The sequence below is a fragment of the Lactuca saligna genome, chromosome 4 (genome assembly GCF_052625555.1).
Source record: "Lactuca saligna cultivar CGN05327 chromosome 4, ASM5262555v1, whole genome shotgun sequence".
Classification (NCBI taxonomy): Eukaryota; Viridiplantae; Streptophyta; class Magnoliopsida; order Asterales; family Asteraceae; genus Lactuca; species Lactuca saligna.
The window spans coordinates 235,504,474-235,527,038 of NC_136420.1; the positions used below are offsets into that span (position 1 = coordinate 235,504,474).

The 22,565-nt window shown below is 37.0% G+C and overlaps 1 protein-coding gene across 1 annotated transcript; it reads right to left on the bottom strand.

Annotated features, from left to right (window-relative positions):
- Positions 1 to 2,493: 2,493 nt before the first annotated feature.
- Positions 2,494 to 5,192, bottom strand: LOC145040543 (uncharacterized). The gene is made up of 7 exons (XM_078988458.1): positions 5,017 to 5,192; positions 4,643 to 4,767; positions 4,425 to 4,484; positions 4,006 to 4,307; positions 3,370 to 3,705; positions 3,143 to 3,193; positions 2,494 to 3,051 (listed from the first exon to the last, which is right to left on the bottom strand). Exons 1-7 carry the CDS (start codon positions 5,190 to 5,192, stop codon positions 2,494 to 2,496), a joined length of 1,608 nt encoding a protein of 535 aa, XP_078844584.1.
- Positions 5,193 to 22,565: the final 17,373 nt, after the last annotated feature.

Consider the following 22,565-nt stretch of genomic DNA (forward strand, 5'->3'; position numbering starts at 1 on the left):
CCACGATGTGTCCCAGTTTATCATTGCCCATATTTTTACTTACAAACACCCACTTTGAAGAATTGAAGTTTCGAGTCATGTTCGTGGTTTATTTACATATTCACCCAGTTCTACACCAAGTTTCTATTTTTGGAAGTCCATATTAAAGATGCACGTTTTCCACACTTTTGGAGATGTCCACGCCACTATCCCAGGGGAGTCTATTCGTTTTTCTCCCTTTTCTTTAATTTTGATTTATTTTTATGCATACAATGAGGGCATTGTATGAAATAACTGTGGGGTACGGGTAGAAAAAGTAAATTGCTAGATAATCATAGAATTTGATAGTAAAAATTGGAAATTTTTGAAAAAATTGAAATTTTTAATAATTGGAATCTAGTAATAATAATTTTACTTAACTGCTAGTGTTATGTGGGATGATCCGATGAAAGTTCAAATGTTTAGTTGAGCCAATACACGTTATAGTGCATTTGTGGCCTCCCTTATTTTAGTGAAATCATGGAACAAAAACATAACCCCGCTTGGTTTGAGGGATGCAATATGTTTAGCAGCCTAAACCTGAAATGTATCCAGGAAAATTGTTATCATTAACCAATAAAGGTTGAGGTTTGGCGCCTCTTCTTAAGCATGTAGGTTTTGAGTGAAAAAAAGTGAGGTACAGGTAATATATAAAAAAAAGAGAGAATTACGAAAAAAGATTGAAGAATTTTTGGAGCATCAAAGTTAAAGTATGAAGTTCAAAAGATCAAAATTCCAAGAAATTCAAAAGTTGAAGATACCAGAAATCAAATCAAATAAGGTGGTGAATTCAAAGAAATCAAAGATCAAATGTCAACAAAGTGAATAATTCAAAAGAGCTCCATAGTGGTATCAATGATTGTAATTCAAGATTATGTATGCTTAGGTTGCTCAACTAAAAATACCTTGAGGATAAGGAGGTTTTCTACGGATGGATTCGGAGGGTTGCATAAAATGAGCATTGTTCGGAAAAAGTGGGCGAGTGTTTACGAAGATTGTGAGTATTTAAAGTATGGGGGGTACTTTAGGAAAATTTTAGACACAAATGCATGCGTTGAGGGCTTGGCATAATGGCTGAACTAGAGTCAGATTGTTCTGTGTGGTGTTAGTAATTAAGAATTAAGTTTAAATTTGCTTGAGGGCAAGCAAAGCCTAAGTGTGGGGTATTTTGATATTACTATATTTATACCTATTTTTAGGCAATATTAAGTACATTTTTTATTAATAAATTGATAATATGTTTAGAATAATGATACTTATGACTTCAAATTGTTATTTTCAGTCAATATAAAGGATTTTCGAAGAGAGGGACCAAAACTGACAATATGTGGAACATGGGAGGCTTGAAAGACAAGAAAAGAATAAAATCACGATAGACACTGAATTCACAACGTGGAGATGAAGCCCACGACGTGGCATGGGGTTTCCAGAAGATAGACATCGCGACACGGAGGATTTCCTTCGAGGATACGGATAGCTTGAAGCCCAGGACGTGGCGCGGGTTTTTGTAGGTTATTTAAGTGCTCCTGATTATTACGAGAGAGGACTTTTTGGGCAGAAAGAAAGGAGTTCCATAAGGCGATTCAGAGCAGAAGAAAGGATCTGGAAGAGGCTTTCAACACCAAAAAGAATAGAGGTTATTATTCTAGTTAATTAAGAACATGTCTTTCATTATTTTTAGCTGTGTTGGTTTAGTTGCTATGATGGGAAGCTGAATATAGCTACTCTTGTTTAGCTAGATGAAGCTTTAAACTTATGAATAGTTCAATGTTTATGGATTAATTTAGTTGGTAAAAATTGATTATGTTTGATTTTTATAACCTAGCATGCTATTGTTTGTTTCTCTAATTGTTTGATTGCATGTTTTGCGTAGCTTGGTGACCATTAAACTGCATGAACTTGTTTACCTAATGATTTAGTGAACATTGAATTGTTAGATCTAGGATTGACAAATCTTAGTTAGTAATTAGAATAAATAGAGCTTAGTTGTGTTAGAGAGCGTGTATTGTGACTATAATTGTGTTTATATTACAAATCTTACATAGCATATTTACATTCATAATTAGTTCTGTGTTTAATTATGTGTGAACATACATGGTTTATAATGAATTAGTTAATTATTGGTAAGTTAGAACTAAATTACTAATATAACTAAAAACCAACTTAATAATTCGTAATCATTAGCTAGCCATAAGGGAGAAATGGATTCAAACTAAACAAGAGTGTGTTTTTATTTATTGAATTGGATTTAAGTTCATCTGATCTTGTAAAACCAAATAAAACCCCTTTTAAACTTGTTAATAAATTAGGTTAATTTAATAGTAAATATATTAAATTAGAACACCGTTCCCTGTGATCGACACCCGACTTACCCAAGCTATACTGTAATCTGACTAGGTACACTGCCTATAAGTTCATAGTTAGTTAAGTTTGTTAGGTTATAAATATTAAAGTTAGTGAGTACTTTTGTGCACATCAGTCTATATCAGCTAGACTTGGTATATTGATTTCATTTGATTCAAATTCATCTTCTTGGAAAGCAACATCTTTCTGACGATGATTTTCATCGGTCCAAACACGAGGTTTAACTTTAAATACAGCCCACCAGTCCAAGTTGTTTGTTTTCGAACTTGGGTATGGAATGTAACACACTTGAGTGGCTTGCATGGCAAAAACAAATGGCTTGAACTTGTTGTATTTTCTTTTGACATTTATCACGACCAAGTTATATTGTTTGTGAACATTAACTCCTATGTTAGGTGTTGGATCGTACCAATGACATTTAAACAAAATTGTAGTTTTAATTGGGTAACCATGGTACTCAACTTCTAAAATTTCCTCTATGTTACCATAATAATTACCTCCTTGGCTACTAACACGCAATCCGTTATTGGTTGTTGATTTGTTCACACTATGAGCTTCTGCGTGAAACTTGTAACCATTGACAAAGTGTACACTATATAATTTCACTTTTTTGAATGGCATTTTGGATAGGTCAGATATAGACTTGTTGTTTATCGGGATCTTACGTGCCTATATGAATAATGGTAAAACAATTAATTAGAGTTAATTATAACCATAACAAAAAATAATAAATTTTAAAAAATACAAAAATAACACCCACATAGTTTTGAAACCATAATGCAAAGTTCTTCTCAACTTCAGCTACAAGGACCTGTTCATCAATATCCCTCATAAGTTCATTCAAATGTTCTTCAAATATTATGTATCACCATTTTAATAACATTTTAAAGTAACTATCAATGTAATAAACAAAATCATGCATGTAAATGTTATTCAATCATAGCAATTATAAAACAAATGATTATTATAATTAAAAGTGATACATACGTTACGTACGAACCTGATGTAATGCTTGATCTTAACTTCATTAAGGAGTATGTAAGTTTGGCCAGCATGCACTTCCTCATCAGACATCATTCTATTCGTGAATCTTTCATAATGACGCCCAGGATATGAAAATATATCTAACATGTCATTGTTAGCATCTGCTTGCTCATCTCCTCCTCCATCATCATTCTGAGGCAACTTTCTATTATGTGTGGGGACACCATTCTTGAAATAATGAGAGCAAAATATTGATGCTTCACATAGCAAGTACGCGTTAACAACGGACCCTTCCACTCGAGCTTTATTTTTCACATCTTTTTTAACTGATTTAGATACCTATAGTGAAGATTGTTTAAATTAGCTTACAAAAATAGAAATGTACATTATGATGTACCATACAAACCTTTCAAATGGATACATCCACCGATATTGAACTGGACCGGTAATCTTCGCTTCGTATGGAAAATGTACTGGTAAATGTTCCATGGAGTTAAAAATACCAGGGACAAAGATGGTCTCTAATTTACATAATATTATTGGGATCTCGATTTCATTCCTTTCCATGTCTTTTGTTGTGATTGATGTTGTTGCTAATGTTTTGAAGAAAATACTCAACTCCGTTAATGCTCCTCACACTTGTTGTGGAAACATCTGACGAAATGCAATTGGCATCAATCTTTGCATAAAAACATGACAATCATGGCTTTTCATTCCGAACAGTCTACAACCTGTTAAATCAACACACCTCCTCAAATTCGAAACATAACCAAAGGGGAAACACAATTTCTCCACCCATTGGCATATGGCTTTCTTTTGATTATTGTCCAGAGTGTAGTCTGCTCTTTTATTATCTTTGATTCCTTTTCTCTTCCTACAATAGAGCTTCAGATCTCTTCTGGCTGCTACATTGTCCTTCGTATTCCCCTTGACATCCGTTACTGTGTAAAAAAAGTTTTTAAATACATTTTTAACAATATGAATAACATAAAAATTATGTCTAATGAGGTTGGTTTTCCAATATGATAAATCCCAAAATATGTTTTTCTTTTTCCAACCATGATCGCCACATCTTTTGTATACATCATCGACATTTAGTTCAGTCACTTTTACCAAACCTAATTGTTCAATCTCCCTTTAAGTTTGTCACCATTCTTACTTTGAGGATGACCTTCTATCACTTGACAATTCTTCCTGAACTTATATTTATCCTTTCTATATGGGTGATTAATCAGTAAAAAACTTCTACGGCAGTCAAACCATGACATCCTATTACCATTCTCTAGTTTGAATGCTTGTGTATGTTTCCCAAATTGTGGACATGCTAGCTTACATGTTGTAGATTGTCCTGACAACATTGCATATGTTGGAAAATCGCTTATTGTCCACATCAAAGCTACTCTTAGATGGAAATTTTTTTTAAAGATATATCATATGTTACTACGCCTTCTTCCCGTAATTGCTCCATCTCTGCAACAACTGGTTGCAAAAATACATCTATTTTATGCTTAGGGTTTGACGTTCCTGGCACAAGTGCGGTCAAAAAACATGTAAGGCTCATTCATGCACATAGAAGGTGGAAAATTATAAGGTGTTATAATAATAGGCCAAGATGAATATTGTTTTCCAAATGCCCCATGTGGTGCAAACCCATCTGTACTTAGGCCTAATCTTACGTTACATACTTCTGTTGTAAATGAAGGATGACTTTTTTCAAAGTGCTTCCAAGCTTTTGAATCAGATGGATGACACATTACTCCAGCATCATGTCCATGATTCTCGGAGTGCCATCGCATGGAAGTGGATGTGGCTTGTGAAGCATACATTCTCTTCAACCATGGAGTCAAAGGAAATTAATTCATTTTCGTAAAGGATACGCGAGAACATCTGGCCAAAAAATTTGACCATTTGTACCTATCTGCATTGCAAAATTTGCACCGACAAAGATCTTTGTGTTGCCTACAATATATCATACATCCAGATCTGCAGTAGTCAATCATCTCCACATGCAAACCTAGTGCTTGTATTAACTTTTTACTATCGTATAAACTACCTACCATATTATTCTCCTCTGAAAACACATCATTTATCAACTGGCAGATAGCATCATAACTTTGCTCAGGTATGCGATACTCTGATGTTATATTCAATAGCCTAGCTACAGCAGATAGTTCTGTCACTTTTTTACATCCAGGCTACAATTCTTTATCGTTTGAATCTAGCATATCAAAGAATTTTTTATCTAGTGCATTTGGCTCCTCTTCAGGATCACTATTATTTAAATCAGAAGCCATTGCATCCATGACCATATCTTTATAAGAACATGCACCTTCACTAAAATTTGTGTTTGAATCATCCACCCCTAAAAACGTATTGTCCTCTTCAATTGGTTTTTCCCCATGTTTATCCCAACACCAATATTCCTCAACAAAAGCAAACTTGTACAAATGAGTCTTAACAGTATCAACTTTTGTATATGATATGTTACGACATTTTATGCATGGGCATTTGATTTTATTTTCATCCATGAACCTATGTTGAGTGATAGCAAAATCTATAAAAATTTTCACTCCTTGTAGGAAAACATGCAATAAACAACTACTACTATCTTTTCTTTCATACATCCACTTTCTACTTGGATTGTTCATTGGCTTAAATCTGTAAAGTATAAATGTAAATAACACAATATTAATTGCATGTTCTTTAATTTTGATTTGAATTCATATTTGACATTTGAATTAAATATATAGTTACCATACAAACAACACAAAGGTACCTTCACAACGACTCGTTTCACAAAGTTAATGACCGAATGATGAACAAATCTTCATAGTTTTCTAATTTGAATGGTTGAATAGCTTTTGTAATTAGATAATGGCTTAGAATATTAGTAGAACGCTTTAGTTAAGATCAACACTTGCTGAACACATATTCAAACAGAGTGTGTATTGATTATGGAACCTTCGAAAACCCTTGATTTCAATGTGTTGCATGGATACTAGGTCATATTATTGGGTCGATATTATTTAAAAATAGGTTAAAACCCATGTAGTATACGGGTAATTATAAATTTAAATAACATTCATAAAAAATATAAAAATGTAGATCTACTTCAAATATAAATTCTATGTATATATAGCATGTTTCTTAATAACGACTTGATTAAACAATTTTTTTTATTTCCATAACAAAAATGCCACCTTCACGTTATAAATTGCAAATAGACCAAAGTGCCCTTGAACTCTAACCAAATTGGTCACAATGAACTTTTGGTTAGTAAAATGGAAAAGACAAAATAACATACATATCAAAAGTAACATATATATACATACATATCAAAAGTAACACCAAAATACACATACAATATGCATCACTAATTATGTGAATCAAACAACTATCATATATAAAATTACTCAAAACTAATGTCAAACATCCTAGCAAACTTTACAAAACACACATCCCACAAACAAATTTCACAATTCAACAACCAACTATATTGATTAATAAAATCTATTCCATAACTTCTCACAGAAGGATGCTTTTCACAACTTCTATGTAAGCCATGGAATTTTATCTGCTTTGACCGCCTTACCAAGTGCTTTTGAACCTTGTTACAAGTATGCCTTAGATTCCAACTCCTTCTAGTATTAACGTAGGTATTATTTAACATGATCAAAGCTTCTTTCTTCCTTTCAATGCCTTCGGCCATCAACATCATTCCCAAGACAAAGATTGCATCCAAATGCTCCTGATCAGCTGCATTTTGAAGCAACTATTTCCCTGTTATTTCTTCCCCTAACGTAAAATACTTCGCCTGACATACAAATAAGTAATCATACAATTTTAAAAATAGAAACATATAAAACTAATTGAACTCGCAATAATCCGATTAGTTAAAAAAAGATTACCATTCCATCGTTGAAGAGTACGTGTGGGTTGTTCAACATTCTGCATCTGCATATGACTTCATACTATCGAATACTTAAGGGACGGAACCTTAGCCGATTTGTGTCTATGATTTTATATATTACGTTTGATGTTACAGAATCCCTAAATAGTTTGCAACTATAATTCACACAAATCAACAAAGTTAATTAAATATGCATATAAGTATAATATAAGTAATACACATCATACTTACACTAACTGGCACATAAAAGCATCGATTAGTGAATTTCCTCGAACCGTAGTTACTATTTTTTCGATCAAGTGCGATGGCAAAGCAGTAATTCTTGTTCCTTGTTGTCTTGTTTGCATTATTTCTTATGAACAACTCGCTTCCATTATGTTGAACTATGTCAAATGTATTCAAATTATATAACAACGAGTTTAGGGTTTATTGATCAATGTGCCAGAATTTTGACCGTTGGGGATGGAATGTAGATGGCCAATCATCAATAAACTTAATCGATGGCATGACTCTGACTACAAATTATGGCACCTAAATATGTAGACTGTGAATTAACATAATTGCCCTTTAATTAACAAAGATTACTACGTAAATGGTTAGGGTGTTTTTGTAAATACCTACGGCCATTTTTGTAAATAAATTAACAGTTTAAATTTAAAAATATGAAGTTAAATAAAATTATTGATTAAAGTTATAGAAACAAATTCAAATAAAATTAATGACATAAGTAGGATTCGAACCTCCGACTTCCGGTGGAAAGTAAGATGCGTTTGCCAACTAAACTAAATTAACTTCAGTTTCTTCTAATTGAATGGACACCATAAGCCACTACCATGTTGCCAATGGCCCATATCCATATGTTAACCATGGACACCATAAGCCATAACCATGTGGACCAATCAACCATACGTCATCCATGGACACCACAAGCCACTACCATGTTGACCAATGGCCCATATGTCATCCATGCACACCATAAGCCACTACCATGTGGACCAATGGCCCATATGTTATTCATAGACACCAAAAGCCACTACCATGTGGACCAATGGCCCATATATCATCCATGGACACCATAAGCCACTACCATGTTGACCAATGGCCCATATGTCATCTATATGTCAACCATAGACACCATAAGCCATTACCATGTGGACCAATGGCCCATATGTCATCCATGGACACCATAAGCCATTACCATGTTGTCTAATGGGCCATATGTCATCCATGGACACCATAAGCCATTACCATTTAGAGGAATGGCCCATATGTTATTTATGTTGGATAAGGTGTCTAAGTCCATAACTATTTCTCGTAAATACTTGACCCGACCTGGCATGGTCCATTTGGGTTGCATGGCACCATGCAATTGGATAGACTAAATGAGAGAAATAACACTTATGGTTATTAATATATTATAAGTTCTAATATATTAATAATATTATTTAATTATTTTGATCATGAATTAATTTAGAATTAATTAAGATAACTAATTAAACATATGGGTTGATTATATAAATCATCCATATCTTGTATAGTGGGCTAAGAGGCTCCATTGGTAATCAAGTTGGGTTAAACTCATTGGATGCTCTAAGGGAGTTACAAACCCATGGGTCATGGAAATGAAGAGTCATGACACATTAGGGTTTACATGGTGTAACCCTAGATGTGTCGATACACTATATAAGCAATGTGTTTCTCCAAAAATCAGTGACACTAAGAAACAAGAGGGCTAGAGCCGATTTTAGAGTGTTATACTTTCTCTCCAAGTTTACTCTGTAGCATTTGGTGTTGTGTGAAGCATTTGAGGCATGACACTTGGGGTGCTAGGCTCACAAGGTTTCAAGGATCAAAATCAACAACAAGGTATGTAGTTCTATCTTTTATTGAAGTTAAAATTGTTCCCCATGTATGCTAGATAGGATCATAGCCATGGAAATCAACTTTGCATGATAACTAGACAAACATAGATCCAAGGTTATTAGGGTTGCAAGTACACTTAAGAAGTGTTAGAATGCTCAAAACCCATCAGTGGTATCAAAGCCTAGGCTTGTTTGTTGATTATTTGTGCAAACAGTTGAAAATCGTTTTTTCTGTTTTATGCTCGTATGAAGTCGCCGAGTCCATGGGGGACTCGACGAGTCCATGAACAAATGCAAGCTAGTCATCGAGTTTGTTCTTGAACTCGACGAGTAGAAGCTGAAGTTTTCAAAATTTCGATTTTAGTTGCTGGATATGGACTAGAAATATTACCCTGAATTGTTTTGGTTTTTGTAAACATGTTTTAGTTGGTGTAATGTTTATGCTAATCCATTTAAAATGACAATTATCAAAAATTACAAGTTTTAAGTGTAATTTTTTTATTCATGAAAGTGTTCATATTCATGTTCTTGTTCTTATGATGTTTAGATGATCATAGGAATTGTTTGTAACCTATGTGGTAGGTTAATTCATGATCATTATGTGTTTTAATGGAGTCCATAACTTGTCCTCAAGTTATGGAAAACTAAAAGTCACTTTGTTAAAAACCATTAAAATAACACATGAGTTATAAAAATGAAGAGTCTTCATTTTTTAATACTATATTAACTCATAAGTTACAAAAAATGAAAAGTTTTGAAAGTTTACAAAACTTGCCGTCAAGTTTTGGAACAATTAAAGTCTTGATTAAAACTTTAGTTCCAACCCTTAGAACTTTAAAAAGTTAAAATTCAACCTTTATACTTATAATATTATAAGTTAATAATATATATATATATATATATATATATATATATATATATATATATATGTATGTATGTATGTATGTATGTATGTATGTATGTATAAGATCAAAGTTGTCTTACCACTAGTACGCCTCATTAACGAAGCCAGTCTATTAGGTGGGTACAAGGTTGTTGCCTATAAAATGGCAACTTAATGGGTGTCCACTCTCACCCACCGCTTGCTTGACTGGTGGAGGCTCGTTAGCCGAATGGGTAGGACAATGACTTAAAAAAATTCTCATTAAAAGTATAATGACTATTATAAAGTAACTAAATATTTTATAAATACCCAATCTTAGTTACTTTAGGAAAATCTGAATAAGGTGCTAATCCATGAAATTAGACTTTGCACCTTCTTTAATTCGTTGGTAGAGTGTGTGTGGTTTACCCACACACTAACTTGGACTTAACAAGGAAGGCAAAGGGTGACTGAAGGTTTTTCATGAGGTCGGAAGGAGCGTGTGTGGTTTACCGGCACTACGATTAAGTGAAAAAAATTAAGGGTACCAAGTAATTTGCATGGTTACTTCACACCTTGTTTTGTGATCCTCGGTTTCTCAGTCACAAAACATGAAGGGCACAATCGAGATTGAAACATGCCATTGAAAAGTTTAATGAATCTCAAAGAATCTAGGAATTTCTAAAAGCCAAATAAAACCTAATAATTTATGTTTCGTTTTCATTGTGGAAATTGGTGGATCTTTATTCACCTACCTTTCAAATATGTTATAACTTGGATTACGACATCCCTCTTCTAGGTTATAATATATTGTGATTGGATCCTAGCCTTAATATTACATTTGGGTGTTTTATTAAGGACTATCCCTATATCTAAACTAAACTTACTTTCTTCCTTTCAAATGTCTTCCAACAATACTACTCCTGGCTCAAACCATATTGGCTCCTTCTCTCTCATGAACCTTTATGGGAGAGTCATCTTTGATGGATCCAACTTTACTGACTGGATCAGAAACATCAGGATGGTCACTCGTTACGAGAACAAGGAATATGTTCTTGACAAGGAGCTCAAGGTTCCTGGGCCAACTGCTACTCCAAAGGAGCTTGCTGAATATGAGGTTCATGAAAGAGATGCTACCAAAGTGGCATGCATCATGATGGCCACTATGACAGCCAAGCTCCAAAAGTCCTATGAGGACTACTATCCTTTTGAGATGCACCAGGATTTGATGGACCGCCACCATCAGAATGCTCGTCAAGAGCGATATGAAATCATCTCCTCTATGATCACAACCCGAATGAAAGATGGTGATCCCATCACAAGCCACATGCAGAAAATGCAAAGGTATGTGGATCGATTGATGAAGTTGAATGTGAACTTCCCTAAGGAGTTAGCAATAGATATTATTTTTCACTCCTTACCTTCATGCTATGATCAATTCTGCATGACATATCACATGAATAAGGAGGAAGTCACACTTAGCAAACTTCAGGGACTCCTAAAGACCACAGAATCAGGTCTTAAAGATAAGTCGGTTCTAACCACTCCTACTTCTACTCCAAACTCAGCAACTATCCTGTAAATCGGGAAAGGTAGAGGGAAGAAGAGAAAGAACCCTTCGAAGGGTACCAAGGGTAAGACCCTTGATGGCTCCTCTTCTAGCGGAACCAAGAAAGGTTCCGTTACACCTTCTTCCGATCCCAAAGAGGCTGAATGCTTCTATTGCCATGAAAAGGCGCACTAGAAGCGTAACTGTCCAAAGTACCAGCAAGATTTGAAGGATGGGAAAGTTAAACCCAACCATGCAGGTATTTACACTATCTCATCTAATAATTCACTCAATTCTAACTCTTGGGTCCTTAATACCGGTTGCGGTATTCATATTTCTTCTGAATTGCAGGGACCAAGAAGAAGTGAGAATGTGGAGCATGGAAAGATAAACTTGATCATGGGGAATAAGAAAGTTTCACCTATCACCAAGATTGGAGTTTATACTTTGTTGCTTACTAGTGGATTTACTTTAGATTTGAATAAATGTTGTTATTCGCCAGAAATGGCAAGAAATGTTATTTCCTTTCATGCTTTGTATAAACAAGGTTTTACCTTTTCGTTTGATAATAAAATTGGTGGAATAAATGCTTTATTTAATAATGTGTTTTATTTTAAAGCATTACCTTGTGATGGTGTGTATGAAGCTTTGTCTGTTGTAGATAATTTAGGAAATAATGTGGTGTGTATTGATTCTACTAATGATAATAACTTGGATAAAGCATCATTATGGAATTGTCGTCTTGGACATATAAGCAAGAAACGCATAGGCCAACTCCAAAAGGATGGAGTCTTGGAATCATTTAACCTAAAGTCAGATGATAGTTGTGAATCATGCTTACTTGGAAAAATGACAAAGTCACCGTTCACTGGTTCTTGTGAGAGGGGTGAAGGTTTTTTTGATCTTGTACACACAGATGTGTGTGGACCATTCAAACATGCCACAAGGGATGATAATCGTTATTATGTGACTTTTACTGATGATTACAGTAGATATGGATATGTCTACTTAATCAAGCATAAGTTAAAGACTTTCGAGAGGTTTAAGGAATTTAAACAGGAAGTCGGGAATCAATTAGGCATGAACATTAAGATGCTTCAATCCGATCGTGGTGGTGAGTATCTTAGAACTGAGTTCCTCTACTATCTTAGGGAATGTGGGATTGTCTCACAATTGACACCTCCCAGGACACCGATGTTGAATGTTGTGGTTGAGAGGCATAATCAAACCTTGTTAGACATGGTTCATTCCATGATGAGTCGAGCTACGCTACCAATCTCATTTTGGGGGTATGCCTTAGAGACTGCCACCCATATCCTTAATCTGGTCCCTACAAAGAAGGTTGCCAAAACACCTCACGAGATGTGGAGTAGAAAAGTTCCTAGTCTAGTCCACATCAAGGTTTGGGGTTGCAAGGCCTTCGTGAGATGCGAGACTCATGACAAGCTCGAACCTCGAAGTGAGAGGTGTATTTTCATCGGCTACCCACAAAAATCCTTTGGTTACCTCTTCTATAGAGCTAGTGAGAACGTGGTCTTTGTAGCAAGGAGGGCTGTCTTTTGAGAGAGAGAGAGAGAGAGAGAGAGAGAGAGAGAGAGAGAGTTCATAAGCCAAGGAAATAGTGGGAGGCTAATTGACCTTGAAGAACTTCAAGAGTCAAGTGGTGAAGGAACCTCAAACCCTAGTAGTCAACTTGAGGAGGAACCTCCTATTGATTCAATTATACCTCCAATTGTACCTCTAAGGCGTTCCACAAGGGTTAGGAATGAACCTGAGCATTACTATGGTTTCCATATTACTGCCGAAGGTGAGACACTTATCAGTGATGAGACACTGGTAAGTCTGGATGAACCTAACAGCTATGCAGAACCCATGGCAGGCACCGAGTCTGCTAAATGGAAAGAGGCAATGGATAGCGAGATACAATCCATGTATGATAATCAGGTCTTGGACTTGGTTGAAAATGAGCCAGGTCGTAAGACAGTTGGGTGCCAATGGATCTTTAAGGAGAAGACCGTCATGGATGGTAATGTACACACTTATAAGGCACGCGGGTTGCAAAGGGCTTTTCTCAAACTCCAGGAGTTAATTATGTTGAGACCTTTTCACCAGTAGCCAAGATTAAGTCTATTAGGGTATTGTTAGCCATAGCTGCATTTCATGACTATGAAATATGGCAAATAGATGTCAAAATCGCTTTCCTTAATGGAAAGTTGGCTGAGGATGCTTACATGAATCATCCAGAGGGTTTTTTCAGCACAAAGTACCCTAATAGAGTGTGTAACCTTGAGAAATCCATCTATCGATTAAAGCAAGCACCTCGCAGATGGAATCTTTGCTTTGATGAGAAGGTCAAAGAGTTTGGCTTTTCTAGGAGTGAAGATGAATCTTTTGTATATGTCAAGGATAGTGGGAGTATAGTTAGCTTTTTGGTGTTGTATGTGGATGACATACTACTCATAGGAAATGACATCCCAACTCTGCAGGAAGTTTAGTCCTGGCTTGGGAAGTGTTTTGCTATGAAGGACCTAGGAGAAGCTGCCTATATTCTAGGAATAAGGATCTTGAGAGACCGGAGTAAAAGACTAATTGGACTTAGTCAGAGTACCTACTTGGATAAGGTGCTGAAGAGATTTAGCATGCAAGATTCGAAGAAAGGAGAGTTACACATCCAGAGTAGCATTAGACTGAGTAAGACTCAGAGTACTCGAAATGAGTCGAGTACCTTATGCTTCGGCAGTAGGCTCGATCATGTATGATATGACCTGTACTCATCCTGATGTAGCCTTTGCTTTAAGCATGGTTAGAAGGTATCAAGGGAATCATGGTAAGGCTCACTGGACAGCGGTAAAGAACATTCTCAAGTACCTGCGGAGGACTAAGGATTGGGTCCTTACCCTTGGTGGGAGTGAGGACTTGAGAGTTGTAGGGTATAGTGATGCTAGCTTCCAAAGTGATAGGGATAATTTCCGCTCTCAATCGGGCTGGGTCTTTACCTTAAACGGAGGAGAAATCTCTTGGAAAAGTTCCAAGCAGGAGACAGTGGCTAATTGAACTTGCGAATCAGAGTATATAGCGGCAAGCGAGGCGGAAAAAGAGGCTATGTGGCTAAAGAACATCATTGGAGACCTTGGAGTTGTACCAGCTATATCGAAGCCCATAGATATTTTTTGTGATAGTGAAAGTGCAGTTGCCTTAGCAAAGGAACCAAGGGATCATGGGAGATCTAGACACATTGACAGAAAATATCATTTCATTAGAAATTGTATAGAAGAAGGACTCCTCATGGCAAAGAGGGTATCATCGGATGAGAACCCGATAGATCCCCTCACGAAGGGACTGGGTAGGGTTAAGCATCTCCAGCATGCTAGGAGCATAGGGCTGAAGGATGATATTAATCTTAGTAGTTAGATAATTTTGAAATTTGTAAAATGTAATTGACATTTGATGATGACTATAAGGTGTGTTTATTTATGAGTAAAGTGTTGCTATCCCTTGTCAATCATATACTATTATTTCTTTTGCATGTTTTGACTTTCAGAATATTTATGTTGTTTTACATATTATTCAAATTATCCACAGTCAGTCATATGTTGGAAGTAGATATGAAGTAAGACTATCATGATTTGGTTGTAGAGGTCCAAGATGTTGGACATGGCCTCAACACTCATGAGTGCTCATAAGTTCTGAGTATTGGATTCATCCCACACTCGCTGGTATCACTTCATGGAATTTATCTCGAGTGATTGCGAGACGGTAATATCATATAAGTCTTCAAACCTAGAGATATGACTTGTTAACTATGAGTTAGTTGCATTGATCGTGCGAAAATGCATGGGTAACTCGATGTTATAAAACGTGCGTTTGTGTGTAATTTAACAAGTAGTAGAACAAGGATATGAATCGAAGTTTATCTGTTGCTTCTTGGATTAGAAGCTGATATCTGGGCCCCTCGATGATTTTGTTTTAACCTATGTACCGGGCCCAGTCAGAACTAAGTTGATGTATTTAATTAAGTTCTTTAGCAAACAAAATCAGAAATCGGGAAACAAATTGTTGGACAGTAAGTAAGACCATGTTCCATGTATTTGTTGGGTTGATATCTAGAACAGAGGATTATATGATCCCTTATCTAAAATGGCGTACCATCATCTTCTCAGTTCCAAGAAACCTTGAAAAAGAGCTATGATTGCTGTTCGGTTCCTAAAGTATTACAGTTATAGTTATTAGACTTATCCAAGTGGGAGACTGTTGGATAAGGTGTCTAAGTCCATAACTATTTCTGGTAAATACTTGACCCGACCCGGCATGGTCTATTTGGGTTGCATGGCACCATGCAATTGGATAGACTAAATGAGAGAAATAACACTTGTGGTTGTTAATATATTATAAGTTCTAATATATTAATAATATTATTTAATTAGTTTGATCATGAATTAGTTTAGAATTAATTAAGATAACTAATTAAACATATGGGTTGATTATATAAATCATCCATATCTTGTATAGTGGGCTAAGAGGCTCCATGGGTAATCAAGTTGGGTTAGACCCATTGGATGCTCCATGGAGGCTCCATGGGAGTTACAAGCCCATGGGTCATGGAAATGAACAGTCATGACACATTAGGGTTTACTTGGTGTAACCCTATATGTGTCAACACACTATGTAAGCAATGTCTTTCTCCCAAAATCGGGGACACTAAGAAATAAGAGGGCTAGAGTGTTATACTTTCTCTCCAAGTTTACTCCATAGAATTTGGTGCTGTGTGAAGCATTTGAGGTATCACACTTGGGGTGCTAGGCTCACAAGGTATCAAGGATCAAAATCAACAACAAGGTATGTAGTTCTATCTTTTATTTAAGTTAAAATTGTTCCCCATGTATGCTAGCTAGGATCATAGCCTTGGAAATCAACTTTGCATGATAATTAGACAAACATAGATCCAAGGTTATTAGGGTTGCATGTACATTTAGGAAGTGTTAGAATGTTCAAAACCTATCAATTCAGGGACACCATAACCCACTACCATGTTGACCAATGGCCCATATGTCATCTTTGGACACCATAATCCACTACCATGTTGACCAATAGCCCATATGCCAACCATGAACACCATAAGCCATTACCATGTGGACCAATGGCCCATATATCATCCATCAACACCATAAACCATTACCATGTTGACCATTGGGCCATATGTCATCCATGGACACCATAAGCAAATGGCCCATATGCCATCCATATCTCAACCATGGACACCATATGCCATTACCATGTTGACCAATGGCCCCATATGTCATCCATAGAAACCATAAGCCATTACCATGTGGAGCAATGGCCCATATGTCATCCATGGACACCATAAGCCACTACCATGTGGACAAATGGCCCATATGTTATCCATAGACACCATAAGCCACTACCATGTTGACTAATGGCCCATATGCCATCCATATATCAACCATGGACACCATAAGTCATTAACATGTGGACCAATGGCCCATATGTCATCCATGGACACCATGAGCCACTACTTGTTGGGTTTTGAGCAATCTAACACTTCCTAAGTGTGCATGCAACCCTAATAAACCTTGGATCTATGTTTGTCTAAATACATGCAAAATAATAATTTTCCAAGGTTTATAACCTATCTAATATGGCATGGGGAACATTTCAACATAAAAGAGTTAGAAGAGATTACATACCTTTTGGTGAGTTTGGTTCTAACGAGTTTGAGGGCCAAGCACCAATAGTGTGAATGCCTGAAATGGAATCACAAACACCACAAACTCTTGGAAAACTTTGAGAGAGTATACACCCTTGTATAAAATCAGCCACACACATGCACACACACACTAGTTCACTAGTTTCCTCTTAGGCTCCATTTCATGCTCCATAAGCATGCTTATATAGTGTACATGGTTAGGGTGAAACCCTAATAACCCATGTATTTTCCTTTCCAAGGATCCATGGGTTAAAAGCTCCATGGATCATCCATGGACTTCCACATAAGCCTAGCCCATTAACAAATGAGTATTAGCCCACACTATATAAAAACAAATAGCCCATAATCTAATTAGTCTTCTTTTTAATCTCTAAATTAATTCATAATTAATTTAAGACTAAAACTAATTAAATAACGTAACTTCATATTAATATATTGTAACTCGTAATATATTAATAAACATATGTGTATAACTCTCATAAAATTATCCATAATAGTTTAGATGAGATGCAACCCAAATGGACCATGTCGGTCGAGTCAAGTATATACCAAATAAGTTATGGACTTAGACACCTTATCCAACAGAGTCCCACTTGGATAAGTCTAATAACTGTATTTGCCTATAACTTCAGGAACCAACCAACAATCGTAGCTCTCGAAAACTCCCTCGAACTATGAAGACTCTGTCGAACTATGAAGCGCCATTTTAGATAAGTGATCACATAATCCTCTGTTCTCATGATATCAGCCGGACAAACACATGGAACTATGTCTTTCTTATTGTCTAGCAGTTGTTTCTCGATTTTCCGATTTGTTTAACGAAGAACTTCACTGAACGCATCGGTTTAGTTCTGACCAGGCCTGGTACATGGGTCAACACAAAATCATCGAGGGGCCCAAATATCGCTTCTATTTCTAGAAGGAACAGATAAACTTCGAGTGATATGCTTGTTCTACTACTTATTGAATTGTACACAAAGGCACGTTTTATAACATCAAGTTACTGATGCGTTTACGTGCAATCAATGCACAACCAATTCATAGGTAACAACTCATATCTCTAGGTTTAAAGATTTATATGATGTTATCGTCTCACGATCACTCGAGATAAATTCCATGAAGTGATACAAGTGAGCGTGGGTTTATACCAATACTCAGTACTTATGAGTACTCATGAATGTTGCAGCAACCATTGCCATGTCTAAACACCTTTAAGGCATCTACAAACCCAATTCATGACAATCTTGATTCATACCTACTTCCGACGTATGATCGATTGTGGAGGTTTGAATAAATTAATTATTCTGGAAGTCAAAACATGCAAAACTGAAACAATAGTAAATAATTGACAATGATAGTAACACTTTACTCATAAATAAATCACAAATTTTATTCATCATCAAACGTCGATTACATTTTACAAGTTTCAGGAAAACTATCTAATTTGTAAAACTAATATCGTCCCTCAGCCCGATGCGTCTTGCATGCTGAAAATGCTTAACCCTCGTCAGTCCCTTCGTAAGGGGATCTGCAGGATTCTCATCCGACGATATCCTCCTTGTCACAAGGAGTCCTTCTTCAATCTTGTGTTTTATGAAGTGATATTTTCTGTCAATGTGTCGGGATCTTCCATGATCTCTTGGTTCCTTGGCTAAGATAACCGCACCATTGTTGTCACAGAAAATCTCTATAGGTTCCTTAATAGCTGGTACAACTCCAAGGTCTCCGATGAAGTTCTTTAGCCATATCGCCTCCTTCGCTGCTTCACTCGCTGCTATGTACTCGGATTCACAAGTCGAATCAGCCACCGTCTCCTGCTTGGAACTCTTCCAAGAGATTGCCCCTCCATTTAAGGTAAAGATCCAGCCCGACTCAGAGCGGAAATTATCCTTATCAGTCTGAAAACCAGCATCACTATACCCTAATACTTTCAAGTCATCACTGCCACCAAGGGTAAGGATCCAATCCTTAGTCCTCCGCAGGTACTTGAGAATGTTCTTTACCGCGGTCCAATGAGCCTTGCCAGGGTTCCCCTGATACCTGCTGACCATGCTCAAAGCAAATGCCACATCAGGATGGGTACAAGTCATAGCATACATGATCGAGCCAACTGCAGAAGCATACGGTAATTGGCCCATCTCAGCTATCTCTGCCTCTGTACTCGGACTCTGAGTCTTACTCAGTTTGGTATTGCTTTGGATCGGTAAATCTCCTTTCTTGGAATTCTCCATGTTGAACCTTTTCAACACCTTATCCAAGTAGATACTCTGACTAAGTCCAATTAGTCTTCTACTCCTTTCTCTTAATATCCTTATCCCTAGGATATAGGTAGCCTCCCCTACGTCCTTCATAGCAAAGCACTTCCCAAGCCAGGACTTAACCTTCTGCAAGGTTGGGATGTCATTTCCTATGAGTAGTATGTCATCCACATATAGTACCAAGAAGCTAACTATACTCCCACTAGCTTTGACATACACGCAAGACTCATCTTCGCTTCTCGAGAAGCCAAACCCTTTTATCTTCTCATCAAAACAAAGATTCCAACTACGAGATGCTTGTTTTAATCCATAAATGGATTTCTCAAGCTTGCATACTCTATTAGGGTACTCTGCACTGACAAAACCCTCTGGCTGATTCATGTACACATCCTCAGCCAACTTTCCGTTAAGGAAAGCAGTTTTGACATCCATTTTCCATATTTCATAATCATGAAATGTTGCAATGGCTAACATAACCCTAATAGACTTAATCTTTGCTACCGGCGAGAAGGTTTCATCATAATCAATAGCTTGAGTTTGAGTAAAACCCTTCGCAACCAGTCGAGCCTTATAAGTATGCACTTTTCCTTCCATGTCGGTCTTCTTCTTGAAGATCCATTTGCACCCGACTGTTTTACGGCCTGGTACATTGTCAACCAAGTTCCAAACTTGATTGTCATACATGGACTGTATCTCGCTGTCCATAGCCTCCTTCCATTTAGCAGACTCTGGGCCTGCCATGGCTTCCTTAACACTACTAGGTTCATCCAAATTTACCAGTGTACTATCACTAATAAACATATCACCTTCCGTAGTAATATGGAATCCATAATAAAACGAAGGTGTGTTCCTAACCCATGTAGAACGCCTTGGAGGTACAAACTCGTCAGCTGGATCAACGGGAGTTTCCTCCTCAGGTTGATTGCTAGTGTCTGAGGTTCCTTCACCAATTGATTCTTGAATTTCTTCAAGATCAATTTGCCTCCCACTGTCTCCTTGGCTTATAAATTCTTTGTTGCGAAAGATCCCTCTTCGTGCTACAAAGACCACATTCTCACTGGGTCTGTAGAAGAGGTAACCGAAGGATTTTTGTGGGTAGCCGATGAAAATACACCTTTCACTTCGGGGTTCAAGCTTATCATGAGTTTCACGCCTCACAAAATCTTCGCAACCCCAAATTTTGATGTGGTCCAAATTGGGAAACTTCCCAGTCCACATCTCATGAGGTGTTTTGGTAACATTCTTTGTAGGGACTAGATTAAGGATATAGGCGGCTGTCTCTAAGGCATACCCCCAAAAAGAGATTGGTAAGGAAACTCGACTCATCATAGAGCGAACCATGTCCAACAAAGTTCGATTACGCCACTCAGCTACACCATTCAGCTGTGGTGTCCTGGGAGGAGTCAATTATGAGACAATCCCACACTCCTTAATATAGTCAAGGAACTCGGTACTAAGATATTCACCACCTCGATCGGATCGAAGCATCTTAATGTTCCTGCCCAATTGATTTTATACTTCCTGTTTGAATTCCTTAAACCTTTCAAAGGTTTCTGACTTATGTTTGATTAAGTAGACATACCCATATCTACTAAAATCATCAATAAAAGTCACATAATACCAATTAGCATCCCTTGTGGCGGTTTTGAATGGCCCACATACATCAGTATGTATTAGGTCCAACAAACCCTCACCCCTCTCACAAGTTCCAGTGAAGGGTGATTTTGTCATCTTTCCAAGTAGACAAGATTCACAACTATCATCCGATTTAAGGTCAAATGATTCCAAGACTTCACTGTTTTGGAGTTAGCCTATGCGTTTCTTGTTAAATGTCCAAGACGACAATGCCACAATTATGCTTTATCTAGGCTAGTAGAAGAATCAATATATAACACATTATTTCCTAAGTTGTCTACAATCGACACGGTTTCATACACACCATCACAAGGTAATGCTTTAAAATAAAACACATTATTAAAGAAAGCATCAATACCACCACATTCATTATCAAACGAAAAGGTAAAACCTTGTTTGTACAATGCATGAAAAGAAATAATATTCCTCACCATTTCAGACGAGTACACACATTTATTCAAATATAATTTTAACCCATTATTAAGCAACAAAGTATAAACTCCAATCTTGGAAACAGGTGAAGCCTTCCTAATCCCCATGATCAAGTTTATCTTCCCGTGCTCCACATTCTCACTTCTTCTTAGGCCCTGCAAATCAGAACATATGTGAATACCACATCCTGTATCAAGCACCCAAGAGTTAGAATATGTTGAGTAATTAGACAATATAGTGTAAATACCAACATAGGTGGGTTTCACTTTCCCATCCTTTAGATCCTGCAAGTACTTAGGGCCGTTTCGCTTCCAGTGTGCCTTTTCATGGCAATAAAATCATTCAGCATCCTTGGGAATGGAAGAAGGAGTGACAGAACCGCTCTTGGTCTTTGATGAGGAGCCTTCAAGAGACTTTCCCTTGGTACCCTTCGAAGGGTGCTTCCTCTTCTTCCCTTTGCCTTGCCCAATAGCTAAAACAGGGGTAGATGTTGGAGTAGGAGTAGTAGAGGTAACAACCGCTTTACCCTTAAGACCGGATTCCGCGGTCTTCAGGAGTCCTTGAAGCTTGCTAAGGGTAACTTCCTCCTTGTTCATATGATATGTCATTCGAAAATGATCATAACAAGAAGGCAAGGAGTGCAAAATGATGTCAATTGCCAACTCCTCGGGGATGTTAACATTCAGCTTCAGCAAACGGTCCACATACCTTTGCATCTTTTGCATGTGGGCCGTGACGGATTCACCGTCCTTCATGCGGGTAGTTATTATGGAGGAGATTATTTCATACCGCTCCTGAAGAGCACTCTGATGGTACCTTTCCATCAGGTCTTGGTGCATCTCAAAAGGGTAGAAATCTTCATACGACTTTTGGAGCTCGGCTGTCATCGTGGCCATCATGATACATGCCACCTTAGTAGCATCTCTCTCATGAGTCCTGAATTTAGCGATCTCCTCAGGAGTAGTA